The sequence below is a fragment of the Pleurodeles waltl genome, chromosome 9 (genome assembly GCF_031143425.1).
Source record: "Pleurodeles waltl isolate 20211129_DDA chromosome 9, aPleWal1.hap1.20221129, whole genome shotgun sequence".
NCBI classification, from domain to species: domain Eukaryota; kingdom Metazoa; phylum Chordata; class Amphibia; order Caudata; family Salamandridae; genus Pleurodeles; species Pleurodeles waltl.
In genome coordinates, this window is record NC_090448.1 from 1,090,776,080 (window position 1) to 1,090,800,419 (window position 24,340).

General features: G+C 41.7%; 1 protein-coding gene across 1 annotated transcript in view; it reads right to left on the reverse strand.

The window, feature by feature from the left end:
* Positions 1 to 11,230: 11,230 nt before the first annotated feature.
* Positions 11,231 to 24,340, reverse strand: part of PLA2G4D (phospholipase A2 group IVD) — an 82,517-nt gene continuing 69,407 nt past the window's right edge. Inside the window, exons 18-20 of the mRNA XM_069208776.1 lie at positions 23,795 to 23,961; positions 17,624 to 17,810; positions 11,231 to 11,633 (exon numbers count right to left, since the gene is read on the reverse strand). Coding sequence (XP_069064877.1) covers positions 11,425 to 11,633; positions 17,624 to 17,810; positions 23,795 to 23,961 — 563 coding nt within the window. The 3' untranslated portion in view covers positions 11,231 to 11,424. The remainder of the gene's footprint in view (positions 11,634 to 17,623; positions 17,811 to 23,794; positions 23,962 to 24,340) is intronic.

Consider the following 24,340-nt stretch of genomic DNA (forward strand, 5'->3'; position numbering starts at 1 on the left):
CAGGAAATCCAGGGGCAACTTGGCAATCTTTGTGTTAAGTGTTGCATTGCCCTAAGGCCCTCATGGCTTAGCTGCTACTCCAACTTATCTGAATCGGCAATAGCTCATTGTTAGGCCTAGGGCTTTACAGCACACTTGTTAATTAGATCAATTGCTAACAATGTATTTAGGCCCGTATTTATAATTTTTTTAGCGCCGCATTTGCGCCGCTTTTTGACGCAAAACGGCGCAAACCTACAAAATACAATGGCATTTTGCAAGTTTGGCCGTTTTTGCGTCAAAAAACGACGCAAATGCGGCGCAACAAAAGTATAAATACGGGCCTTAGAGTTTGCTTTGAGTCCACTCCTTTCAACTATTTTCTTTCTTCGGCCAGCCCCTTTCTGTCATTTGCTTAAAACTTTGTCAAGTATATCCTGGTGCAGCACAGTAGAGTATACATCTCTTACCTAATGGTATTGTCTGTATCAAAGTATCCTTCCATCTCCACATGAATGCTTGTATTGTACTGCTGGAAGGACTATTTTACAACTGCATCCGTAACTTTTCACTCCTGTTGACTGTAGAAAAGTACCCTCTGTTTGGCATGGTTACCCCCACTTTTTGCCTGCTGTCAGGTGTTTTTGACTGTGTTCACTGGGATCCTGTTAACCAGGACCCCTGTGACTGTGCTCTCTCCCTCTAGATTTGGTTGTTACTAACATTTGGTACACCCCACAATTGGCATACTGGTGACCCCAAATAAGTCCCTAGTGTATGATACCTAGGTACCCAGGGCAATGGAGCACCAGGGGTTCCTCATGGGCTGCAGCATATATTATGCCACCCATGGGAGCCCATGCAAAATGAGTCTGCAGGCCTGCTGTTGCAGCCTCAGTGAAAAGGTGCATGCACCCTTTCACTACAGGTCACTGTAAATCACTCCTATGACAGGCCCTCCTTGCCCAGAGGGCAGGGTGCATGTACCTGTGTGTGAGGGCCCCCCCCTGCATGAGCAGAGGTGCCCCCATGAACTCCAGCTCCATTTTCCTGGACTTTTTGAGGGCGGGGAAGCCATTTTACCTGTGTACCAAGAAGCAATGCACCAAGAAGCAAGAAGGAATCTCCCTTGGAGTGAAGGAGTCACTCTTCTGCATCTGCAGGCACCAACTGTAACGACAACCGGCTGCATGGGTCTGCTCTCCTGCAACTCCGCGTGGATCCTGCAACACAGGTGGTAGTCCTAACTGGTCCTGTTAGTCCCCTCTACCAGTTGTCCAACTTTAGAGGTGATGAGTCTTTGCCTCTCCTTGCAGGACAGTACTCCTGTGCACCACGACTCCTGCAGCTACCAAGGCTTGTTGGCTCTTCTTCCAAGGGATCTTCAGGCTCCAGGTTGCCCCGGCCTCCTGCCTGCTGCTCCAGCGACGTGGGACTCCTTTCCAGGTGAGCTGAGTGGGCCTCACTGCAACTCCTGTGCCTGCTGCCTGTGAGTTGCCTGTGGGGGCTGTATCCACGACTTCCTGCGCTCCTGACTGCTGGAGGCACCTGGGACTCCCCTCCTTGGGTTGACTCCCCTCGGACCTTCCTGGTCTCCAGCAGCTTTGCAACTTCTCTTCTGCGACTCTTGCCTTGCCAAAGCTTGTTGGTGGTCTTTCCACACCACTGACAGGCTGCAACTCTTCTTCCTATGTGGGACACCGACTGCATCACTTCTGGAACTCTTCCTCTGCTCCTGTGCTGCATAGCCGACTCCTGGTCCTCCCCGTCGACCTGGTCCTGCACCTCCAAAAGGATGGGTGGTGACTTCTACCCCAACCGGACACTCCAACTGGAACAGGGTTTGGTCTCCTTCATTTGCAGGTCCTCTTCTGTTTGGATCCATCTTCTGTTTCTTACAGTCTTGCTTGGGTCTTGCACAGTCCTTTCACAAAGTTTCTCTGTGGGTTTGGGAAAACCAGCTACTTACCTCTTCTCTCCTGCTCACTGGGGGGCACTATGGTACTTACCTTTTGGGGCTCCTAGTTCCTCCAGCTCCCCTCTACAGGTTCTGGTTACCTGGGTGGGGGGCATCATTTGCATTCCATTTTTTTAGTATATGGTTTGGGTTCCCCCTAGGGTCACTATTGTCTATTGTTATTGCACTGTTTTCTATTACTTTCTTTGTTCATTCCTGACAACTAAGGTGTGTATAATAGTATGTTTACTCACTTGCTAATAGAGAATTGCCTATATAGTATTTTAGTATTTGTGTAACTAAAATAAAGTACCTTTATTTTTGTAATACTGTGCAGTTCTTTCGTGTCTGTAAGTACTGTATGACTATAACTGGTATTGCATGAGCTTTGCATGTCTCCTAGAAAAGCCTTGGCTGCTCATCCACAGCTACCTCTAGAGAGCCTGGCTTCATAGACACTGACTACACCTCTCTAATAGGGAATTCCTGGACCTGGTATAGGGTGATAACACCGCAGGCGCTCACCACACACTAGGCCAGCTTCCTCCATTGACTACCTCTTAGGTGTCGCAATCAAATGTGCTAACGCTGCATCCGTTACTACATTAAATCCAGACCTATTGGTTTTGCCACTGCTGATTAGGCTTTGACTTTCAGGGCTGAATATTCAAGGTTGCCTCAAGGTTTAAAACTTCAGATGTAGCCAGCTTAATACTCCCTTGTATTGCATTCTATGGTGCTTTCTTTCCTCTTGTTGAAACCCGAAGTGCTTTCTTGACTGAGCCTTATATTTTACAACCTCTGTAGTGAATGTGCAAGAGAAAGGTGCTGGTGGTAGTTTGGTCCAGTACTGTTGATTTTTGGTGTCTGGAGTGTGTGAGGCAAATTGTGGCTTTGTGGCATGAACACATAGGTTTTAGTTGTGCTTGTTGACAAAGCAATGTGTGAATGAGAACTCACCCAGTGATCAATATTTGAGGAATGGGATTCACTTGAATCCAGTATTTGGAAAAAGGTGAGTGTGTGCGTCTCTTCTGAATTCTCAGTGATTATGAATGGTCCTTATCCTCTTTCTGTGTGTACCCTACAGCATGCAAGCCTGTACAGAAAAGGAACTATCATCTATGCAAGTTTTTTTCATAAGAGGGGCTACCTGGCATGGAGTCATATTTCATCTAAGGTTTTTCTTTGGCTGTATGATCTCAGTGTAAGAAGGCTGGGCTTGTCCCATATACTGTCCAGTGTGCAATGCAGAGGGCTCTGAAAGATAATATTGCCACTGGTAATCAGTGAAGAGCTTCACCAGCTGGAGTAATATGGGTCCAACTATTTAGGTTAAAGGCTTGTCTCACTGGTGCATTCTGGATTTTCGCAGCTTGCTCAAGTTTTCTAGGTAGTCTAATGGAGAATCCATTTATATAGCCAAACAGGAAACCACAAAGATGCCTTATCCTATGTGAAAAGCCTAGATAAGAGGTGAAATGTCAAAGAATTCCTATCATATAGAAAGTATCTCTTATCACTTTTTGATTTGGGATTGAAGAAAGAGCTTTGAGTCTCTGATCACACAAAGATTTTTTACTCCACTTGACGTCATCAATGGGTGACTTTTTAGGAGGGGCAAATCATTATAGGTTTATGATTCATTCAGTATTTGTAGTTATTTCTGTTTTTGAAGAGTTAAGGGCCTCATTTACAAAGCCCTAGCGACACACTGCGCTACCGGAACATAATTTATTTTTACACTCTAGTGGCACAGTGTGCCAACCCATATTTACAAGGCCACACAAAGCCACCTTTCACACATAACACTGCGTAAAATGGGCGTTCCAAGGGTGTTGCTTGGGGTGTTCCTACACAACACCCATGGAACCTGAAGGAATCTGACGCATTCCCAGATTAACAAGTGTGGGAATGGTCAGATTCCCTCGCCACCTCAGGGGTGGCGTATGAGTGATTATTTTTAATTCTCCCTGTTTTTTTCTCTATGTGTGCAGCTTTCTGCACAAAGAAGAAAACCCCTCTTGTGATTGAAAGTGTCCCTTCCTGCACAAAAACAATCATCCCCACAACGCAGGCAAGGGAGCATGCATTGCGCATGTCAGCAATTTGTGCGACAGCACAGGGCGAGAAGACAGAAATGCACTGTATCTTGTAGAGACAGCACATTTTTGCCATTTCCCAGTGGTGTAGGGTCCCAAGGGCCTTGTAAATGATGACCTAATTTTGAAGTGGTTTGTTAGCATCCATCATTCATCTGATAATAGGCATTTGCTGAGTTCTAATATATTGACATTAGAATTTTTCTCCACTTTTAGGATGATCTGGTTTTCGTCTGCATAGTTCTAGCTTGCGGTATTGCATGATTTCACGAGGTCAGGAAGAGGTCTAGATTTCTATTAAAAAGTACAGATGCAATTGTTGACCCCTATGGGATGCCAACTTCTGTGGTGTTGGTTGGGGTCTTTAAAGGTGGCATTGAGACACTTTAGGATCTATCGTTAAGGTAGGATGCTATCCATTTCAACACAGTGCTCTGGATACCTGTATAGTAATGTCTTTGGATTAGTATTTGGTAATTGAGCGAGCCAAATACTGTAAATAGATCAAGTAAAAGTAATGCAGCCACTCTCCTGGTCATCCCAGACGAAGATTAGTTCCTGTTCCGTGCTTATCCTGGGTTAGAAACCAGGGCAAGTTCTTGTTTTTTTAAGGTAGGTTTAATGAAGATTGTTTTCAATTCACTTGGGAATTCACCTGAAAAATCAGCAGAAGATTCTAGAAGAATGGTTTTGAAGATTTCTGGAGGGAATGAGGCATCTGAGGAGGCTGTCATGTTTATTCCTTTGATTAGGCGAACAGATTCCTTTTCTTTTTTTAGCACGTTTTATTGATTTTTCAGAAGGAAAACACATGCACAGATTCTTTTTTCACACAGGACGGTGGAGGTGCACAGTTGAGGTTGAATATTTAAGCTGTGTAGTTTTGGTTGTGAGGTTGATGATTGGAACTTTTCGCTTGCTTTCGAGTTAAAGTATGATTCAAGGTGGTTGCGCTTTCTATGTTATGTGTTACTAAGGAATCACAGAGTTTCTCAGTGTTTTGTGCTTGTTTGGGTGCTTGCAGGGATAGTGTAATTGCTTGACTGCCTTTAAGCGCTCTCCAGTAGGGCGTGTAGTACTAGTAAGGCCCTGAGAGTAGTGCGATCTTTTTGTCCTTGGAGTCACTTTTTTAGGTCTCCCTGCCAAACAGTGTTTAGCTGTTGGTAGGCAAAAGCTTTCTGTAAATCATATTTAAAAATTACAGTGGTTTTATAGCCCACCCCTTGCTTACCATTGGCTGGCTTTATTGTCACTCTAATTTGCTTGCTTCTTATTCAATGGCTTTCAGTCCTCTTCTTGGATCTGTCCTCCCTATGTAGCAGAGCCTCTTTACCATACTTTTTATTAGATGACGTGCATTGTTCCACTGTTAAGACTGAGTGAAATATTGTTTCTTTTTCTTTCAGCACTCTGAGAGTGCGTGTGTTTTCTAGCTCTTTCCCTTACGTGTGCCACCTCTTCCCCCCAAACACCCACAACCCACACATGCTCTGTTTTGTTTCCTCGTTCCTCCTTCAAGCTTGCCCACTGCTTTCCCCATCCCCTCCCAGGCTTTTCTCTTAATTATATTTCATGGTTTTACATAAGTGTTGAATCATAGATCTTTCCTTCTGAGGAGAAGAATGACTGTGTTAAATGAATCTATAGCCATTAATGAAACTGTTTAGTGACAGCTTCATTTCGGAGAGCAGAGAGGCAGAGAGTTTTTCTTGAGTTTAGTTCAAAATTCTTTCACGGTTTAGAGGTTATGACTGCATTACATTCTGAAGGAGATTAAGTTTAAAGTAGATGGTGTGGTGATCACCCTATATGGCAGGGGTGACTCCTGTGATTGAAATCAAGTTTCTTGGGGCCAATATAGTGCCAAGACTGAGGCCTAACAAAGGGGCATGACTTGCTGATGAAAGCCAAATGCTTCATTGCTGGTGAGTAGACCTGGTGTCCATCATAGCCATGGTTTATCATATTAATTGTTCTGGTCCTTTGGGATGCAGAGGCTTTTGTGTTCCATTGATATGTCTGGTAGAGAGCCCACAAGTGTTTCTGTAAAAGCAGGGCTATTCGGTGGGGAGGTGTTGACAGACATGAGACGAAAGGAAGTTGTAACAGAGAAAATAATGGATGTAGAGCAGTGAAAGAGCATTATTTTACATTCTGAGACGGCAAGGTCTTTGATTAAGGCTGTAGGTCGCATATTCTTATGGACCACCGCTAGGTCGTAGATCTCTAATGGGAGTTAGTCAACCGTCAGCAAATGTTTCATGTAGGATGGATCCTATATTTGTGGCTAACCAGGTTTTCTGTTTTTGCTTATTTGTCTAGTATTTATGGCATGAATGAGAGTTGCATGTTTTGACTGGGAGGGGTTGCTAGAGGTGTCTTGTATCCCATTGGTGGTAAGTATGGATGTTCTTGTTATCAGACTATAAGGAAGCCATAGTAATTTGTTGAAGGACCTGTGTTTTCTATACGTTTTCTGGTACCTCATCCCTCTTATCTGGATAGTGGGAAGATGATATTGGTGCCTTATTGATGAAATATTGTGGAGAAGTGCTTCTGGGAGTCATTGAAGTTTGATATCAAGGACTGCACTCTGTGAAGGTCTGTAAAATCCACTTCCTGATTGCCTCAGAAAACAGCAACTCCTCCCTGTGGCTATAGTGCCATGGTGCACCTAAGAGTACACATGCAAGGTGTTGTGTGTGAGATACGTGTGGATTTGCTTTGAAAATACTATAATAGCGGAAACTGTGGCCCAGATTTACCAATTAAAATAATCATGCAATGCAGCACACCAAGTAAAGGTGCTGTACTGCATTGCTTGAATTGGAGAGAGCAGAGCAGTGCCATATCTACTAAGATGTGACACTGTTCTGCTCTCTCCCTGCGCTGTCGCACTTCTGTCTGCTACGCCTCAACACGCACCTTAAGGCAAGGGTGTCTGCAGTGTGGGAAGCATAGGTTTTGTACAGAAAAGGGTCCCTTCAAGTACAAAAACTATGCTTTCAGGCATTTCTCACTGAATGAGAGCTGTAGACTGCAGCACACATGCAAAGAGGGAAAAGCAAGGAAACTGAATACATTTTTACTTGTTACACATGCCTCATTTTGGCACAAAATCTGTGTCTACAATTCTTTGCAGACAGGTATTTGTGTCAAAATCCATTGGTGGTTGCATGGAAACTATGGAATGACGTCTATCCCCGATTCAAAGTAACGAAAGGCAGCCTATTCCACAACTTTGTGTTACTTTTGGTTACAATCCAAAGCAAATCATATTTTGCAGTGGACTGCAAATAGAATCACTACACTTTGTATTAAAAAGTAAGGCAAACACCACGTGCACTATTTGTTAATGTGAGCCCTTGTTATTTTAACCAATGCCATCTTGTTTGCCCAATGTAAACGATAGCTTTGCAGGCCTTCTTGCCTTCAATGTATTTAGCCTCATAATAATGTTTGGCTGCAAGGATTCTTAATTACCTAGGTCATGGGCTTGGAGCTATGAGCGCCAACAATATTACCAGAGTTTTAGTTCTGTCACATGTGTTCCATTTGATGTGTGCATGAAGAAATCTTTGAAAATTTCATGTGAGGCTGGTTAGCATTTAGATGCTCATATAAAAAAAACAGAAAGCCTTGATGCTTTGCATCACAATATCACGCGTTGCTTATTTGTCCTTAATATATGTGTTCAGACCAGGTAGACGTGTGAGCAGTTCTTTCTGCCCCAATTGTTTACTTGTGAGGGTCCTCGTTAGGAGAAAAAACCCAGAAAGGGTTAAAACGTCCTTGGCAATATTGTAGTTCTTGTTTGAAGAGTAAGATGAATACTGAAGATATTATCAGGGCCCATAAACCCACCCCCACTCCCCTGCTGTTAGGGAAGAGGAAGGAGTCGAGCAAGAATATCCAGAGGTAGATCCAATAGAAGTTCCAACTGAAAGAAGCAAAAATCAGGGGCAGAAATTATAGTAAGGGACAAAGAAAATGATGAGAAATAAGGGATCAATCTATTGGAAATGTTTCCTTCTTTATGATTCAAACAGGAACTGAAAGCACGAGAAAGGACTCTACTTCATCTTAATTCTCAGTACAGACCACCATCTTGAAAAGGGCAGTTTATGAGGCCTGTTAGCATCCTTTTACTAGAACACATGGTGTTGGTTTGGGACAAGATGAAGACTCCTTAGACTGACATCCTCTCCCCAGGTTTGAGTTCTGCAGTCCTACTCCCCCCTTTCATGGTCAATGCTCCGCATGGCTCACCTAGCACTCTTCGAGGTGACTCTGATTGTGGAAGCCCCATTGCGGTCTATGAAGTGAGGGCAGACAACCACATGCTAAATGTAGCATCATGCAGATTGCTGACACAGGACGCCACCCGACCACAGGCTGACTCAACTCACTCAACCTAGGCTTCATCAACTAATCTGATCCTGTTGCACTTAGGGGAAGGAGGAGGTGTTGTGTTGCTTTACCGTGCAGCAACTGAGGTGGTAAGCAAGGTCTAGTGGTCGATTCGTCATGCTCCAGTATGCGAGAAGGCATTTTTAGTGAGTTTGGATGGGCTGGAAAGGTACTGTAAATGGCAAGGTAGGAGTTCAGGAGATTTGAGACACAGTAAGGAAAAGAAGGTGTAGGATAATTTTGCTAGTGTGCTTCTGAGACTTGTAGAGGTAAATCTAAAGAGTGATTATAGAAGGACTTTAGGGGGAAGACGGATGCTTTGGAAGGGTGGTAATGGTAGTAGCAGGACATGAGGAAGTGTGGGGTGTTGTTAGAGGGTTTTATAACTTAAGAAAAAGAAAACATTATTATTCACCTTTAGATGCAATGGTTTAGTAGTATGTGCAGGAGGCACAAGTAAGTTTGGTTCTACCCAATGGGTTGTGTGGGTTAATATGTCAGTTCTAGTTTGTGGGGAAGAGTGTGTAACTGAGGGGGAAAAACTAGTGGTAATGGTGTGCAGGTTACAACGTGCACAAATTCACAGTGTATGCAAGTACAGGTTTGAGCACTCAGACAGGGGTTATAACTTTCTATAAATGATCGAAGCATTAAGCTCAGTTTTCTCCATCTCGGGTACTGAAACATGGCTTTACTATGTAAACACTCCACATGCACAGTTTCAATTAGTCTTGTCACTAGTAAAGCCCAGGATACCAGGGGATGAGGGAGAGGGGGAGCTATAATACAAAGGTAACGAGGGTGGTAGATGGTAGGACAGAAAGAAAGAGAGATGGACAAGGTTGAGGGGAACTTAAAGGCAGAATGAGAGGAGTTGTGAGGAGGGAGGGAGTAATGGTGTTACAGGAGAAGTAAAAGAAGGCAGGAGGGAGAGGAGAGAGTGCAGGTGGGACACATGCGGGAGACTGGGCAGTCAGGAGTAAAGTTGGGGAGAGACCTAATGGAGTCCAGAGGATGGGCAGTGACAGGCTGTTCCTGTAAGGCTTGAGGCAGCTGGAATCCTGAGAGCTGTTTGGGTGACAGAGAGGAAGGGCAGCATACATCCATAGGATGACCCTGTAGTGCCTTAGTATTTCTGCACAGAGACTCACCCACAGCTCTGTCAGTGGACGTCAAACCTGCGCACTGACCTCAAACCTGTCCTACAGGACACCCTGCTAATAATGCACAGAAACTCTTACACAGACCTACCAGTGCAACTTAACCATCTTTTACAGCACCTCCTACCCTTTCTGCACTGAGATTAACATACATCTCTGCAAATGCACCTCACTCCTGTAGCATCCTCTGGTAATCATACATGAGACTCACATGCAGCTCTGCCAAGGCACCTGAATCATAACCTGATGGACCATTCCTATGCCGTCTCTCCACACAGGGCATTCCACCTCTGCCCTAATGCAAACCCTGATATTCCTGCAGTGAGGCACATTTAGCTCTGTCTGTGCACCTGAACTCTGCTTACAGCAAACCCTGCTATTCCTGAACTGTGTCACACTCAAATGTGCCACTACACCCCAGACCCAACCTGATCTACCTGCAACTCTTGCACTCCAACACACACCTCCACCAGTGCATCTCAGACTTGTCATCGCCCCATTATTACGGCAGTTAGATGCACTCTTGCCAGGATCCTGTGAGACTCCCAAACCCACAAAATCCCTAAACCAGCTGTAGCCTACTTAGAGGGTGCTACTCAGATGATTGACCCATGTGTCCTTGCAGGCTGTAACTGGCATGTGAGAACTGTATATGTTTATCTTTTCTGACACTAATACACAGGAATGTGATCACTTTCCGTAAAGCAGCCCTAAACCGTCAGGCAGCTTGCCTTGCAGTCTAAAATACAGCAGTCTAGATGCACATTATCCGGGTAAAGTTAATGGCTAGCCTGCACAAGCTATGGCAGAACTACATGTCCCAGAAGGCAAAGTGCCTTGTCTCTAACACCAGGTCTGGGCCAAAGGACCAGTGCTTAACTTCTTCAACAATAAGTGCCAGTGCCAATGTTTTGCTCAGAAGCCTGCAGCCGGTGCACAGAATACCAAGGCTGCATAGTCTGGAACCAACCTCATGCTTTTTTGACATGCAGATACTCCCTGCCACTTTATCTCTCGCTTGCAGGTTCCTGCTGTCTCCCTTTATCACTGTTTCAGTATTTCTCTTTCTCACTCTTTCTCTGTTGGGCGTATGCCCTCCCTTCATCTGTAGAAAAAGTTGGATTAGGAATAATTGCCAGTCCCCAAAAAAGAGTGCTAGTGGGCCCCACTGTTTCACAAAATGAGGGCCGGTGGCCAGCAAAGGAGCACTTGGCAGCTATGTCTTGGGGTATGCCTCGCCCCCATCCTGAAAACTAACACACGGATTGAAATGCAACAATTTTTCAAAATGCATAAAGCAATCCAATCCCCTCTCTGCATCCTAAACCTTGTCTTCATGTTGTAACTGCTGGTGGCCATTCCCCCTAGAACTACCCCTGGCTACGGCCCTGTACAGCAGGAAGGCTGGACTTACAGGTACCATACTTCGGGTGACCCAGAGAAGTGAAATGGGTGTGTGCCCTTCAGAAAAATTCAAATAAAAAGCTTGATCAAGAAACCTATGGTATCATTGCCCCTGCAGCACTGCATAAGCATGGCTCATTCCTGTCTCACTCACTTGCATAATCACTCACTCATTCCTCATTGATTTAGATTAGAAACTTGCATTACCAGTGTTAATGAGTAAAAAACAAGTGAAATAATTTATTCAAATAAATAAAAAAATCCTTCATAGCCATATCACAGAACAAGGATCAGTTTTCCAAATGCCAGGACCAGCATTTTACCAGCAGAGCACTACAGCCCTGACTTGTGTAGACCGACCCGGCAAAATATGGCTGCCATTGCTAGGAGCTGGGCACCAGAGTGGGTGACATCAGCTCTGTTTACTTTTCCGTCGCTCCACGGCTGTGCGCAGGGCCTTCACAATCTGGTCTTTGTTGTTGAGTAGGTTGTACTCGGTCAGCTTCAGCAGCTGGTCATAATCGCGTTGTTTGTAGGTGAAACTGGTCAAGTAGTATGGGGTCCAGTTACTACTGACATCAACATTGCCGTCCGCTAGCTCAGCTGAAGTTCGCCTTACACCTGTGCAAAGGACAAGACATATCATTCTTTCAATGACAGGGTCAAAGGCGATGATGATGTGAATACACAACACAATGACGTGAATACACAACACAACTGCCTGGGCAATAGGCATTATGCCTACCTACCTCTGTCCACCTTTCAGTCAACACGTTTGAAGTGAACCCATCTCTTATAGGAAAAGGGAACAGGAAGTAAGCTAAGTCCCACCCACACAAGGGCCCTTTGAAGCTGGCTTCCCCTAGATACCTCCTATTTCTTTCTCCTGCCTTGTGACCGAGACAGGGATGAAGGAAGGTGACCCTTGCTGGGCTTGAGATACACAAGATGTCTGCCACTAGGGTGGATGGCTCCCTGTGGTAAAGTATAGGGTACATTAAAAAAAAGTGTATTCAAATTCACAAAAACTTAAAAATATGATCATGTTAAATAATAATGTAAATTAATTATTTGTTTTAATGTAGAACAAAATAAAACATCTACAGCAGTATTAACTGAAATATAAATTAAATATTTAATTAATTTAAATATATTAAATTAACATTATTTTTTAACGATGTATTAAACAAAAGGTCCAACCTAGAGTGAAAAAATAAATGTATTCTGCATCAATAATTACAAAAGGTAATATATAGAATTAAAAGTAATTTAATTACATTTTAATTAGAAGTAATGTTACATTATGTTACAATATCTTAATTTTTCTATTTTGAGAATTTTGTTTAACACTAAATACAGTGTATTTATATTGCAAACAACACAATTTAAAAAAATTTAATATAATTTAAAAAATCCTATGGGGTGTGGCGCTGTCAGTGGTTGGCCATGTGTGGCAGTGGATCTACTACTGCTGCTTTTTGACTGTAGAAACTTTAGACTCATACATCTTCTCCACTCCATGTTTCAGGGGTGTTAAGACATGTAATTTACATTTTTGAGTAACTTTCCACTCTTAAATCGTGAATAGTCCAGAGTACTAAAATTACTTAAAAGTGTAAGAGAAAATTTAAACATGTAAATGTACTCATGTGCAAATTTACATTTGTAAATAAGCCCCTAAGGGCCAGATGTACGAAATACTAATTTTGCATTTTCTAAATAGCAACTCCTTAGAAATCGCTATTTAGGAAATTCAAAATGGCATGTACAAAAATAGAGATTCCCTAAAAGCGATTCCTACAGTGTAGGAATCGATATTAGGAAATCGCTATTTAGGTAATAGCAAACTATTTGTTCCTATGGGCCCAAAGGACCATAGTTATGAATAGTTTTGCCTTTCCTAATTTGCAGTTTCCTAATAGAAAATAGGAAATTAGGAAATGCTAAAGCAAGGGTGACTTTCAGTCTAAGGCCCCTCCTTGCTGCACATGTAAAGCGCACACATGCCCTATGGACAAGTGTTCCCTTTGTTGCACGTTGAAAAAAAGCATTTCCGGGTGCTTTTTTTTAAAATGGCACATGGTTACCATTGACTTCAAGTACTTCAAGTAGATGGTAATTGCATTTTCTAAATGCTAATTTAGCATTTAGGAAACGCTTTGGACATGTGACAAGAAATCAAAAATACGAAATCCCTATTTCCGATTTCCTATTTAGGGAATTGCAAAATGCAATTTCTACAGGGTGGAAAACACATTTGGCAACTCCCTAAAGGCCTTTGTACATAGGAAAAGGCTGTTTTGCATTTCTTAAAGTGCCGAAATTGCAATTCAGCCTGTTAAGAAAATCAAAGGGCCTCTGTACATCTAGCCCTATATCTTTTGGATGTTAAATGAGCCATTTCTGTTTATTGTGAGCGCTCCAAGGCATACAGAAAATCTGATCATTTGTTGGTTACTTTTAAAAACTCAAACTAGGCAGTCAAACTTCTAATATGATTATAGGTGGATGAACTGTTTACAATGCATACTCTTGAAGTATCTATTCTGGATGGAATGCAGGGAAGATCCACTAGAGGGGATCTGCGTGTGCATTAAAAAAGCCATAGAAATTCAATGAAAAAGACAAAGGTTACAGGGACCTTAAAGTTGGGTTCTGAATTTACTTGTATAAAAGCATATAAATTCAGCAGTAATAGCTAGAATTCTTTCAAGTAACTATAACTCGTGCCCTAAGGTAACTATAACTCGCGCCCTCGCCATGCTCTGCTTACCCCAATTGACTCCAAATTATTGAAGAAAAACTGTGCATGGTGGGGGAGCGAGTTATAGTTACCTTAGGGCGCGAGCTATAGTTACTTGAAAGAACTCTAACTAAAACTGCTGAATCTCTATGCTTATGTAGGAGTAAATTCAGAACCTAACTATAACATCCCTGTAACCTTTGTTTTTTTTCAGTGAATATATATATATGTCTATATATGTCCTCCACTGGTTTCACCTGTGTGCTGCCGGACTCTTAGGGAGGGTGTCTCCGTACATGAGGGTGGACTCATGAATAACATCCTTTTCTCTGAAACTGGCAAATACACTGTTGACACCCACTCCACGTTTTGTACATACTCATACTGTTGCCTCTCTTGAGCTTGTAAGTTGTACGCTGCCTGAACAGCCACATTTGGAGATTGGGGTAATAAGGTATTGAACCGCAAAATGGACTGGTATTTAATAATCCCCACGGGTGGGTGCCCGTTATTCTACTTATATGGTTGCATCGAGAGGTGAAATTTCAAGAGGCAACAGCAGGAGTATGTACAAAACATGGAGTGGGTGTGAACAGTGGATATGCCCATTTCAAGTTGAGTACTTGGAGGAATGACTGATTCCTTGGAACATACGAGGCAAAGGACTGACTTAATTATGGCCATGCTTATGAAATAAACTGGTGGAATTTAAGAATATTGTCCTTACATTTGATGAAAAATATGGATTATAAGGTGTCTATTCAAGGTGGAGAATCCGACACAGAATTATGTAGGACAATATTGCTCTTAATGCGTTGCATGAACTCATTTGACATGGCAGCCTAAAAAACTGTATTGTAAACTCGGATGGTACAGTCCTCTGTCTATGCTCATGTTTGTCCATCAATGAGAGCAACATTAACCCTCTAAATTAACAACTTTAGCTTTGCCTACTCCATTTAGCAAGCATTGAAAGAGGCATGAAGCTGAAATACGTCTGGTTGCGGAAATAAAATCTTTGAATAATTTTGACTACGTAAGTCCCTGTAATATTTCTTTGAAAAAATAAAAAAAAGATTTATATCTTTGGTGGTGTCTTCTTACACTTTTCTTGAATAGAAGAAATAAAACTCTCCTGGAGTGCATACGAATCAATTGTTTTGCAATTGTTGGTGTTGGAGATTGTGGGGGAATGGTCCTTTCCTCACGTTTGCACCCGTGAAATCTGCGCACCACAAGGTGGACCTTTGGATGGTATACATATATATATATATATATATATATGTGTGTGTATATATGTATATATACATATACATATATATATATATATATATATATATATATACATATATATATATATATATATATATATATATATGAATGTATAAGGTAGCTGGAGTCAACTAGGTCTAAATATTGCCAAGTGTACGGAATCACAAGATTTTTAATGATATTCCTATGTTTTCGGTTTACAGCAATCAGAATTTTTTTTATTTATCTTCCAACAAAGAGTGCATAGCGGCACAGCTTGAGGTAGTTATTCGAAAATACAGAGAATTCCAAATATGTATTTATCCAGCAGGACACTTATGTCTCTTTCTGTTTAGCTGCCAGGAACTCTCAGCATCATGTCAAGGGTTAGAGTTAGTTACATTGAGCTTTCACTAAAATATGTCTTTTCCCAATTACAGTTATGTTCAGTGTTTAAAAGACACGTTACTTAGGGCCTGATTTAGATTTTGGCCATAAGGGTTACTCCATCACAAGTGTGGCAGATATCCCACCCGCCACATTACAAGTGCCATTGGAGGTAATGCACTTGTAATACAGCAGATGGGATATCAGTCACCATTGTGACAGGTTAACCCTTCCACTGCACTCTAAATCTGGCCCTTAATGTGTCTCTTCACCTAGCAGAGATCACCTACGACTTGCACCCTCCCTTGACTCCGCAAATGATGAGGCAGAGTGTAGAGTCCTATGTGTTTGTTTTCTCTCTTATCCATTCTCCTATCCACAATTTTATCAGTGGGTCTCAAGTTCTAGTATATGTGGTCACTGGTGAGAGACAGAAACAAACAATTTCTGTTGGATTTTATACCTGAGGTTAGTGTAAAATTTGGCACATGATCTTGAAAATATTTTACTATAGGTGAAAAACCATTCCACAAATGACCATCTGCGCACGTACAGCCATATGCCAGCGGCTACTTTGTAAATGAAAGACGGCAGGTCACACGTGAATGCCTGCTTTTGTTCTATTTGAGTATATTTGTTAACTTACTGTCCCAAAATGGCATGTGGCCAATTTCAGACAGTAAATTATAATGAAACAATGTGCCACCCCAAGACAAACATGCTTTGGCAAAGCCAAAAGCTTTGCAGCTGGCTATTAAAGGTAAGAGTGATTGACTTTATCAATGCTTGTTGACTCTTCTTGTAGGTTTCTTGCTGTCCACTTCCTGTCAGCCCATCGTGTTCAAAGGCTATGTGATGTGTCTTCTTGTAAAGCCACCAATATCCATATGCCATGCAAGGTCACTTCCTCTGACTTCATCAGGTGGGTCAAATGCTCGTATGCATTTTGTAAAATGCCAGTGTTGATTTTGAATTTGTTTAACGGGGCTAAGGTAGTCTATTGACTGTTTATAAGCTGATGTGACAACTGCCACTCCTGCAATCCTTTAAAATGCACAGGCTTGCTGACAGTGGATAGCAAGTAGATATACACAGTATAAGCTCAGTCATGTCACTTAGGGTAGTGGGTCTTCACCTTTTGACTTCTGTGGACCCCCACTTTATTATTAGTGGAACACGGGGACCGCACATGAATCATTAATTGGAATCCGGGGACCCCCCAATAAATCATTACTGGAAGCCGGAGACCCCTGTCGATGATTGGACCCGCAAAACAACATACTAAAAACACAAACACCCATTCATCAAACACATACAGAAATGATAACACATTTTCTTAAATTTACGAACAACTATAAATAAAAAAATATCATTTTAATAGGAAGCTTGGAGCTTTTCTAAATTCAATTGAAGGCACACATCGTCCATACGATATTCTATTTCATGCACCTGCACTGCTCCCATGAATCAATCTGAGGATACTGATTACATTTTTAGCCTCGAATTTCAATTTCATTATAGTCCATTTAAACATTTTCAAGTGTACATTAGTAACGTTTTAATATATATTTAATAATCTTTTAATATACATTTTCTACGCACTTGCAAACCTTCTGAGGAAGCTTAGAGGACCCCAGGGGTCTCTGAAGCACAGGTCTGGAACCACTGACATAGGGTCCTTTACCAAGGCTCTCAAATGTTATTCCTTACATTTTGCTAGAACAATTACTAAGACCTGCAGCTTCCAGATGACTGAGGCGATATTGGTGCTAAGGAAATGTTCAAGGAACTTGTGGGCAGGCATTCTGTGACATGATCGAATTACGAAGCTAACAGAGGAATCTAGGATAAGGAGGGCAAAGGCTAAGAAAGGGAAGTTTTATTTTTTCTCAATCCCTAAAATCACAAGTGTATTCATTTAGAAAGTGCAGATTTCACAGGCTGCCTCATCTATGCCTCTCAGCACTAACCTAATGACTGCAGATCCACAGCAGAAGGTCAGGAATGAGAATTTTCATTTGATCATTAGGAAAGTGAGGTTGGCTTATTTTAGTAATTTAAAGTAAGTTGAAATGTGCTTAGGGAGATAGCTGCCTTATCTTGCTAGTATGAATCTCTGTTTGCTGCCTGTTTGCTGTCTGTCTTCCCCTGAAACCTGTGAGTGGTGGCTACCAGAGGACTGAGCCTCTCCTGACAGTAGAGGAACTGGCTGTGATGTTCATGGACTCACCAGGCGCCTTGAACTCCCTGAAAGTGTCATTCACTAGTGGGAAGTGAAGCACTATGGGGGCGTTGGGGTTCTCGGTGTCTGTAAACGTGTAGCACTCCTTCGTGCTCTTCTTCTCTTCATCGCTCAGCTCAATTTTGGGGAAAGCGATGCCCTGCTCCGAGCAGTATTTTCCAGTCTGCTCCACGGCCTAAGCAAAAACAAGTGCAACAAAATTACAAGATGGATGCAGAGTGTCACATAGGGGAAAAGAATGAACGCATTACTTATTGTATTATTGAGTAAATATACACCCAGCTCTAAATAAGACATTAATTACATAAGACTTGGTTTGCCAACTAATAAAAGCAAAAGAAAATACCTTGTAGCAAATGTTCAATGAACAATGTCTGGTGTAAACTGGGATCGAATTTAACAAATCCTGCTTGGAATATGTAAAGTATTTGGCTTATGTGCTGTGTTGTTGAAAAGGCACATCATAGAACCCCAATGCCCAAAACGTTGTTTGGTAATCTAAATAAATGCAGCTGTTAATCTCACAATGATGAAATGTCTGGTGTACAGGGGTAGACTGGAATCTAGGCATGCGTTAATCAACATTTTGCGATGGGGCCTTATCTCCTTGTATACCTTACTTGTCCCAGTCCTTACAATTTGAGTATCTCATTCCTTAAGAGAAACAACAATCACTGCCATCAGTCTATTTAGTTTTTTAAATATTTAACTTTACTTCTATTTACACAACTCCACCCCTCCTGCTCAGTACTAAACACTCTCATCATTATTTACTCTTGCTTTCTTTATCCTGGCTCCATTACCAGATGGGTAAACCCCCAGAGGGAAAGGTAAGCAATGACTTTGTTTACCTTTCATGAATATTTGCAGCACAGAGCTAGCAATTCCTCAAGCTCTACCTTAGTGGGCATGAGTTGCTTTTGACATTTCTCATTCATGTGCACCTGAATTAACTCTGCTTCTGTGAGCAAATTCTTTTCGCCTCTTTCTCTATTCACCTGAGATGTAGCTGTGATGACACAGTTTGGCGCAATTTGTCATTTGTATAGTCTGCTTCAGACAAAAAATTATTTGAACCTTTAGAGAACATTTCTCTATCTTTCTCAGGCCCTAATTATGAGTGGCCCGGTTAATTGTGATATGTGCAGAAAGTCTGGTTAGTGAACATATCTCGGTAGGAGCTTGGCAGCTAACATGCATTCCCACATTTTCCTGCATACATTTCAGTAGGTCAAACCTGCCAAAAGTTATTGGGACAAATGTTCCTGATAATTATTGGGACACACATGTTTTTGGTACGTTGAACACAAAAATCCATATGATAGACCCCATGACTGGGGACAAACCCTTTGAGTTATTTATCAGATTCAAAAAATTCCAACTCCTGGAGTCAGATTAGATTACACTTGATAAATAGTATAACACTCGCCCACTCGTAATGAGAGCCTTAAAATATAAAGCTCTATTCTTGATAGTTATTGCATCAGCTCAAAGGATAGGGTGGATGGGAGTTATGCTGTGTAAACCCCCCTTTTATTAATTTCCATTCTGACTTAGGGCCTCCTTTAGAGTTTGGGGGAGGGGTTACTCCTCCGTCATACTGATATTCCGTCTGCCGAAATATATATCCCAATATCTCCTTAGGAATTTATATTTCAGCGGTCAGGATATCCGTCACTGTTTTGATGGCGTAACCCCTCACCAAACTCTAAATCAGGCCCAAAGTCATGTTAAAATCTGATCTTTTTTGTATCAAATTTCTGTTCAAATTCCACTTAGAACAGGATATTGTATTACCAGTCTTCTATCCTGACCCCTCTACTATGGATGAGGAAACATACGTTAGTTATATTTAGGGCTTTCTACGTAGTACAGCTATAAAAAAACAACACCCTAAGCTGTACCCTTCCCCCTTGCTACCAACTGGAAAAAAACATCTTTCAGGATGTTAGACTCCATTTAGTTCTTTTGGTTCGTCAGACAAACACAAGATACCAACAGTAGCAACTTTGATTAGATATTTAATGTTGCCTTTTAAGGAAGCATGTGTGTCATCTCAAATTCCTTTCCCTGAAGAGGTGCAGGGCAGATCTACAAGTGGGTGGTGGACACATGGGCGGGAGCCAGGAAGGTTTTTTTGAAGGACGCCTGAATGGGGGCAACATGATTTTCCCTTCACACTTTTGTTTGTCACTATCATTTTCAGTTATGAGATTTTCCTCTATTTCTTTTGGTAAATGTGTTTTGTCAGCAGTCCCATAACATCCAAAGATTTTGTTTTTGGAGCAGCTCAATAAAATCTCTTAGCATTAATTATTGTATGTTTTTACGCCATGGACTACTTGTTACCTCTCACATTGTATGGACTGAGATGAGGAACATGGATGAGAAGGTCATGGTCTGATTACTTCCTGGTAAACGTCATTATTCCAAGCCCCACCCTTTCTTGCCACAGACCTTATTCCCTTCCTCCTACCCTTCTTGCTGAGTCATTGCTGATTTAATGACACAGGAAGAGTAAAGGATGATGGGATAGTTTAGAACTTAGAAGGAAGAGGGAGTTATGTAAATGAAAGTAAACTTAATGTGTCAAAGATAATAAAAATAAAGAGAAAGGGGGAAATGATGGTTGCCTGTCTTGGGGAACAGAATATTCATACTGTAAAGACCGTGTTGAGGAGTGCTAGGATCTGGAGAATTGAAGATACTGATATGTAATGTATTACTTTATGGTGAAATCTAGCGGCCCTTGCTGATGGTGTCCTAGGCAGACACCTTATGTTGGATTAATGCAGCTCTGGCTCAGACAGGGCTCTAACAGGTTATTGCCATTGAGGACTTGCTAGATATGGGACTTGGAGTTGCCACGTGTCATATTAGCCTACTACTACGATTGCATCGTGGGGAATGGACATTTATGTCATGAATATTCCAATGAGACTACTTTGATAGCAATTATAATAAAAACACTACATGCATGGCACATTACTAAAAAAACATATTGCCGTCAGCATGAGGGTTGACCAGGGGTGATAATCTCATCCTGTGTGGCCTGTAAAAGACACTCTTCTCAACTGTGGTACCATTTTCTGTGAACCCACCTGATGTACCTCTCTGATTCCATTTGCAGGTCACACAGTGAGAGCCTGGCTACAGGTGTGCATCTTTATATATGATGTCAACTGCATGATAGTGAGAGAGGATGGCTTCTGCTGGATGATTTAAGACATAACAAATAACTTTACAAGCCAGTGCCTGAAACGAGTAGATGAAAATAAGCTAATGGCTGAAGGAGGCTAACTCACAGACCCTACTCTATGTATATTTTGAGTAATAGGGCTTCCGGCAGTCAACCCAGACCTAAAATCAGAAGAAATATTTGTGTTTAACCCATTGACTGCTGATTAGAAGAGCTGAGGGAAGCCTGCACCTACCTGGACCTTGTACAGGGCACAGAAGCATAGGCAGGCCATGGGTGAGCATTTTTCTGTGTCCGGGACAGAATCCACCCATTTACTCCAACTGCAGTGCAGATTTTCGAAGTGCTGCTAAAGAAAATCAGCTCCACAGCAAGACTGAAAAAATAGTTTCCACACTTCTGCTGTTCGGCAGCGGTTGTCAAAAGGGCCCTAAGAAACAGGGTCTTGCCGGCATTCGTAATACTAAACTCGTTGAGATGAGGCCTATTTACAAAGTTAAAAGTTTAAGGTGGGTAAATCTACTCTTGGGCTCTGTAGTCACATACTACTTTTAGCTATTCACCATTTCTGAATATAAAGTTACTACAAATTGTACATACATATCTCAGCTCCCTTTATGTGTGTATAGTTAGTACTAAGAACATTTCACACGTAGGCAGACGTCTACCTCAATGGGACAGAGATATCACTCTGGCAAAAAAGTACAAACATTTCTATGATAAATATTGATGTAAATGATTTTTGATATTTCTTTTTAAATGCAGAACAAAATAAACATGGTACAGCACTAGTACCTTAGTTTTGAATTACATATTTAATTCCCATGCATACTATGCTTTACAAATTGCTAAAAGATATGAATAGAAATAATTTTAATTACTTTCCTTATGTTTAAAAATAAAGTTAGATTTACTATACTTTTAAAAAGTCGAAACATGAATTTATTTTAACTTTATTTCCTATGGGGTTTTATTTGAATTCCCCACCTCCATTATTTTCTATGCAATGGTGTTGTAGTAATAGCGGTAGGCCATGTGTGCTACTGTATGTACTCTAGGTCTGATGCAAAGTACATTTATGACTGTATGGGTCGTTTTTTCCTGCAGTTACTATATAAGTGCAGTTTGTGAATACTAATGGGCTTACTCTTTTATGGGTGGGTGTATGTCCCTCACTAAACCCCTCCTTTACCCTTCCTCGTACTCTCATTAAACCCTACGAATTTATTAGTAAGTATTCTTTACTTTCCAGCCTCTCCCCACATCTTGTACTAAATCTTAGGCGTATGCATGTAGAGATCTGCACAGTCAGGGTGGAAATCCCCAAACAAAAGATAGGAGACTGACAACTCTGCATGTGGGTTTGTGAATAGCATTTAGTGGTGTGTAGGTGGTACTAATAAATGCACTACAAAATGGAGTTTGTGAAAAGGCACCATCATGTCCACATCCCTGTACATTCTTGTTGTGACCTGGCAAGTGTTGCTCTCCTTCAGGACACAGTATAATTGTGTGATTAAATTTTCTTTGATCACACTTGAGATATGCTTGGCATCAATACCCAAGGTCTAATTCCTGTACTGTTTTCTTTGAGAAGTTGTGTCTTGCTCCAGACTTTGGTGTGACTTATCTAGCAGTTTTCAGCAGTAAAAAATACCTGCTCATGGAAAAGCTTTGCGAACGAGGCAGTCACTGAGTTAAGTGTTTGCTGCTAACGTGTGCATGTAACCTGAAGTTCACAAGTTCAAATTTTGAAGTTCCAGCCATGCATCCTTCCAAGACTGACCAATTACGTAGTATTATCTTGAAGTCAAGCCTGTCATTTACAGCAATTAGAAATGGCAAAGCCTTGTCATTAAAAGCCATTTCAAAAAGACATTAGGATTGGACACATATGATTCCAAAATCATGGTTCTTAACAGGCACCCACCCCCTCCTTCTAGAGACTCCACACCACCTGGTTCGTGGCACAAAATCCCTTAAATTCACCTGGATGTGAAACTCAATGCATAATTATTAAAAGATTTGCTATAATCAAGGTACCAATCCATGAACATGGGCATCCACGTATATACATCAAGTGGTGTCCAGTAGAAAAACACAGGTTTAAGATAACTCATCATGGTACACACATCCTAAAGACATACAAGATAAATTCATCCAATTTTACCTGCATGTAGGGAATATAGGGCCACATGTACATACGTTTGGTTTTGCGACTCGCAATTTGCGAGTCGCAAAACCTTATGCACAACAGTGTCCATGACACTGTTAGCGATTCGCAAGGGGCTCGCAAATGCCCACCTCATGAATATTCATGAGGTGGGTCGCAAATTGCGACCCCCTTGAGCATGGCGGCCCTCACAAGGATGGTGGCCTGCTGAGGACAGCAGACCTCCATGTCTGTGACTGCTTTTCAATAAATCTGTTTTTTTTTTTGTAATGCAGCCCGTTTTCCTTAAAGGAAAACGAGATGTATTACAAAATCAAAAAATGAAATGTTTTTGTTTCATTTTTTCAGAGCAGGTCTGCTCTGAAAAAATGTTTACAGTGACATTCACAACGGGTAAGGGGTCCCATGGAGACCGCTTCCCTTTTGTGAATGGGTTAGCATCCATTTGAAATGGGTGCTAATGGCGATTGTTTTGCGACCGCGTTCGCAGTCACAAAACAATCCTACATTGCACTGCAAGTCGCAATTAGGAAGGGAACACCCCGTCCTAATTGCGAGTCGCACGCCTGTTTTGCGATTCGGTAACCAGGTTACTGAATCACAAAACTGGGTTTGTGCATTGCGATGTGCTTTTTGCACATCGCAAACAGCAAAATTCGCTGTTTGCGATGTGCAAAAAGCTACCTACATGTGCCCCCTAATCCCTAAATTCATTTTCCAAATTGAATGGTCCTGAATGGGACCCTGAATACAAAAAGAAAAAGAGCATAAAGTGTTCCTCTATTACCATCAAAGGCGTATTCAAGGTGTAGTCAAACGACAAGATGACGTCAACTTTTCTCTCTGCTTTGAATAAGGGTGGGTAACTTGCATTGATGTAATAACCTGCATCCACAAGGCATAGTCGGTCCGCAGATGGCGTCAGCTGATTAGGGTATGAGTCTAACTGACAATCTGAAAGGCAAACATCTTTCTTTAAGGTTTTGGACAAATCACAGACCTGATTCTGAAAAACAGCACAGAGCTTTACAGAAAACCTTTTTTATTTCAATAGAATCACCTCAAACATCAGATGTATTTCATAGAATAGTTGTATTGCTTCATTTTCTTACCAGTAATCTAAATACTCCAATACTTCATCCTTGTCCCAGTCCATGCATCAGAAGGCATGAAAACACCCACAGAGAAAGCAACCCTGCTGCCTACCTCGAATAAAAAGTCTATAGTCTCCCACTTCCCTACATTTAGTGTCATAAAGAACCACCTGTAACCAAAATCCTCCAGAGAGGAGTACTAAAGCAGATGAACAGGCCCATGATTTGGAAAGGTTATC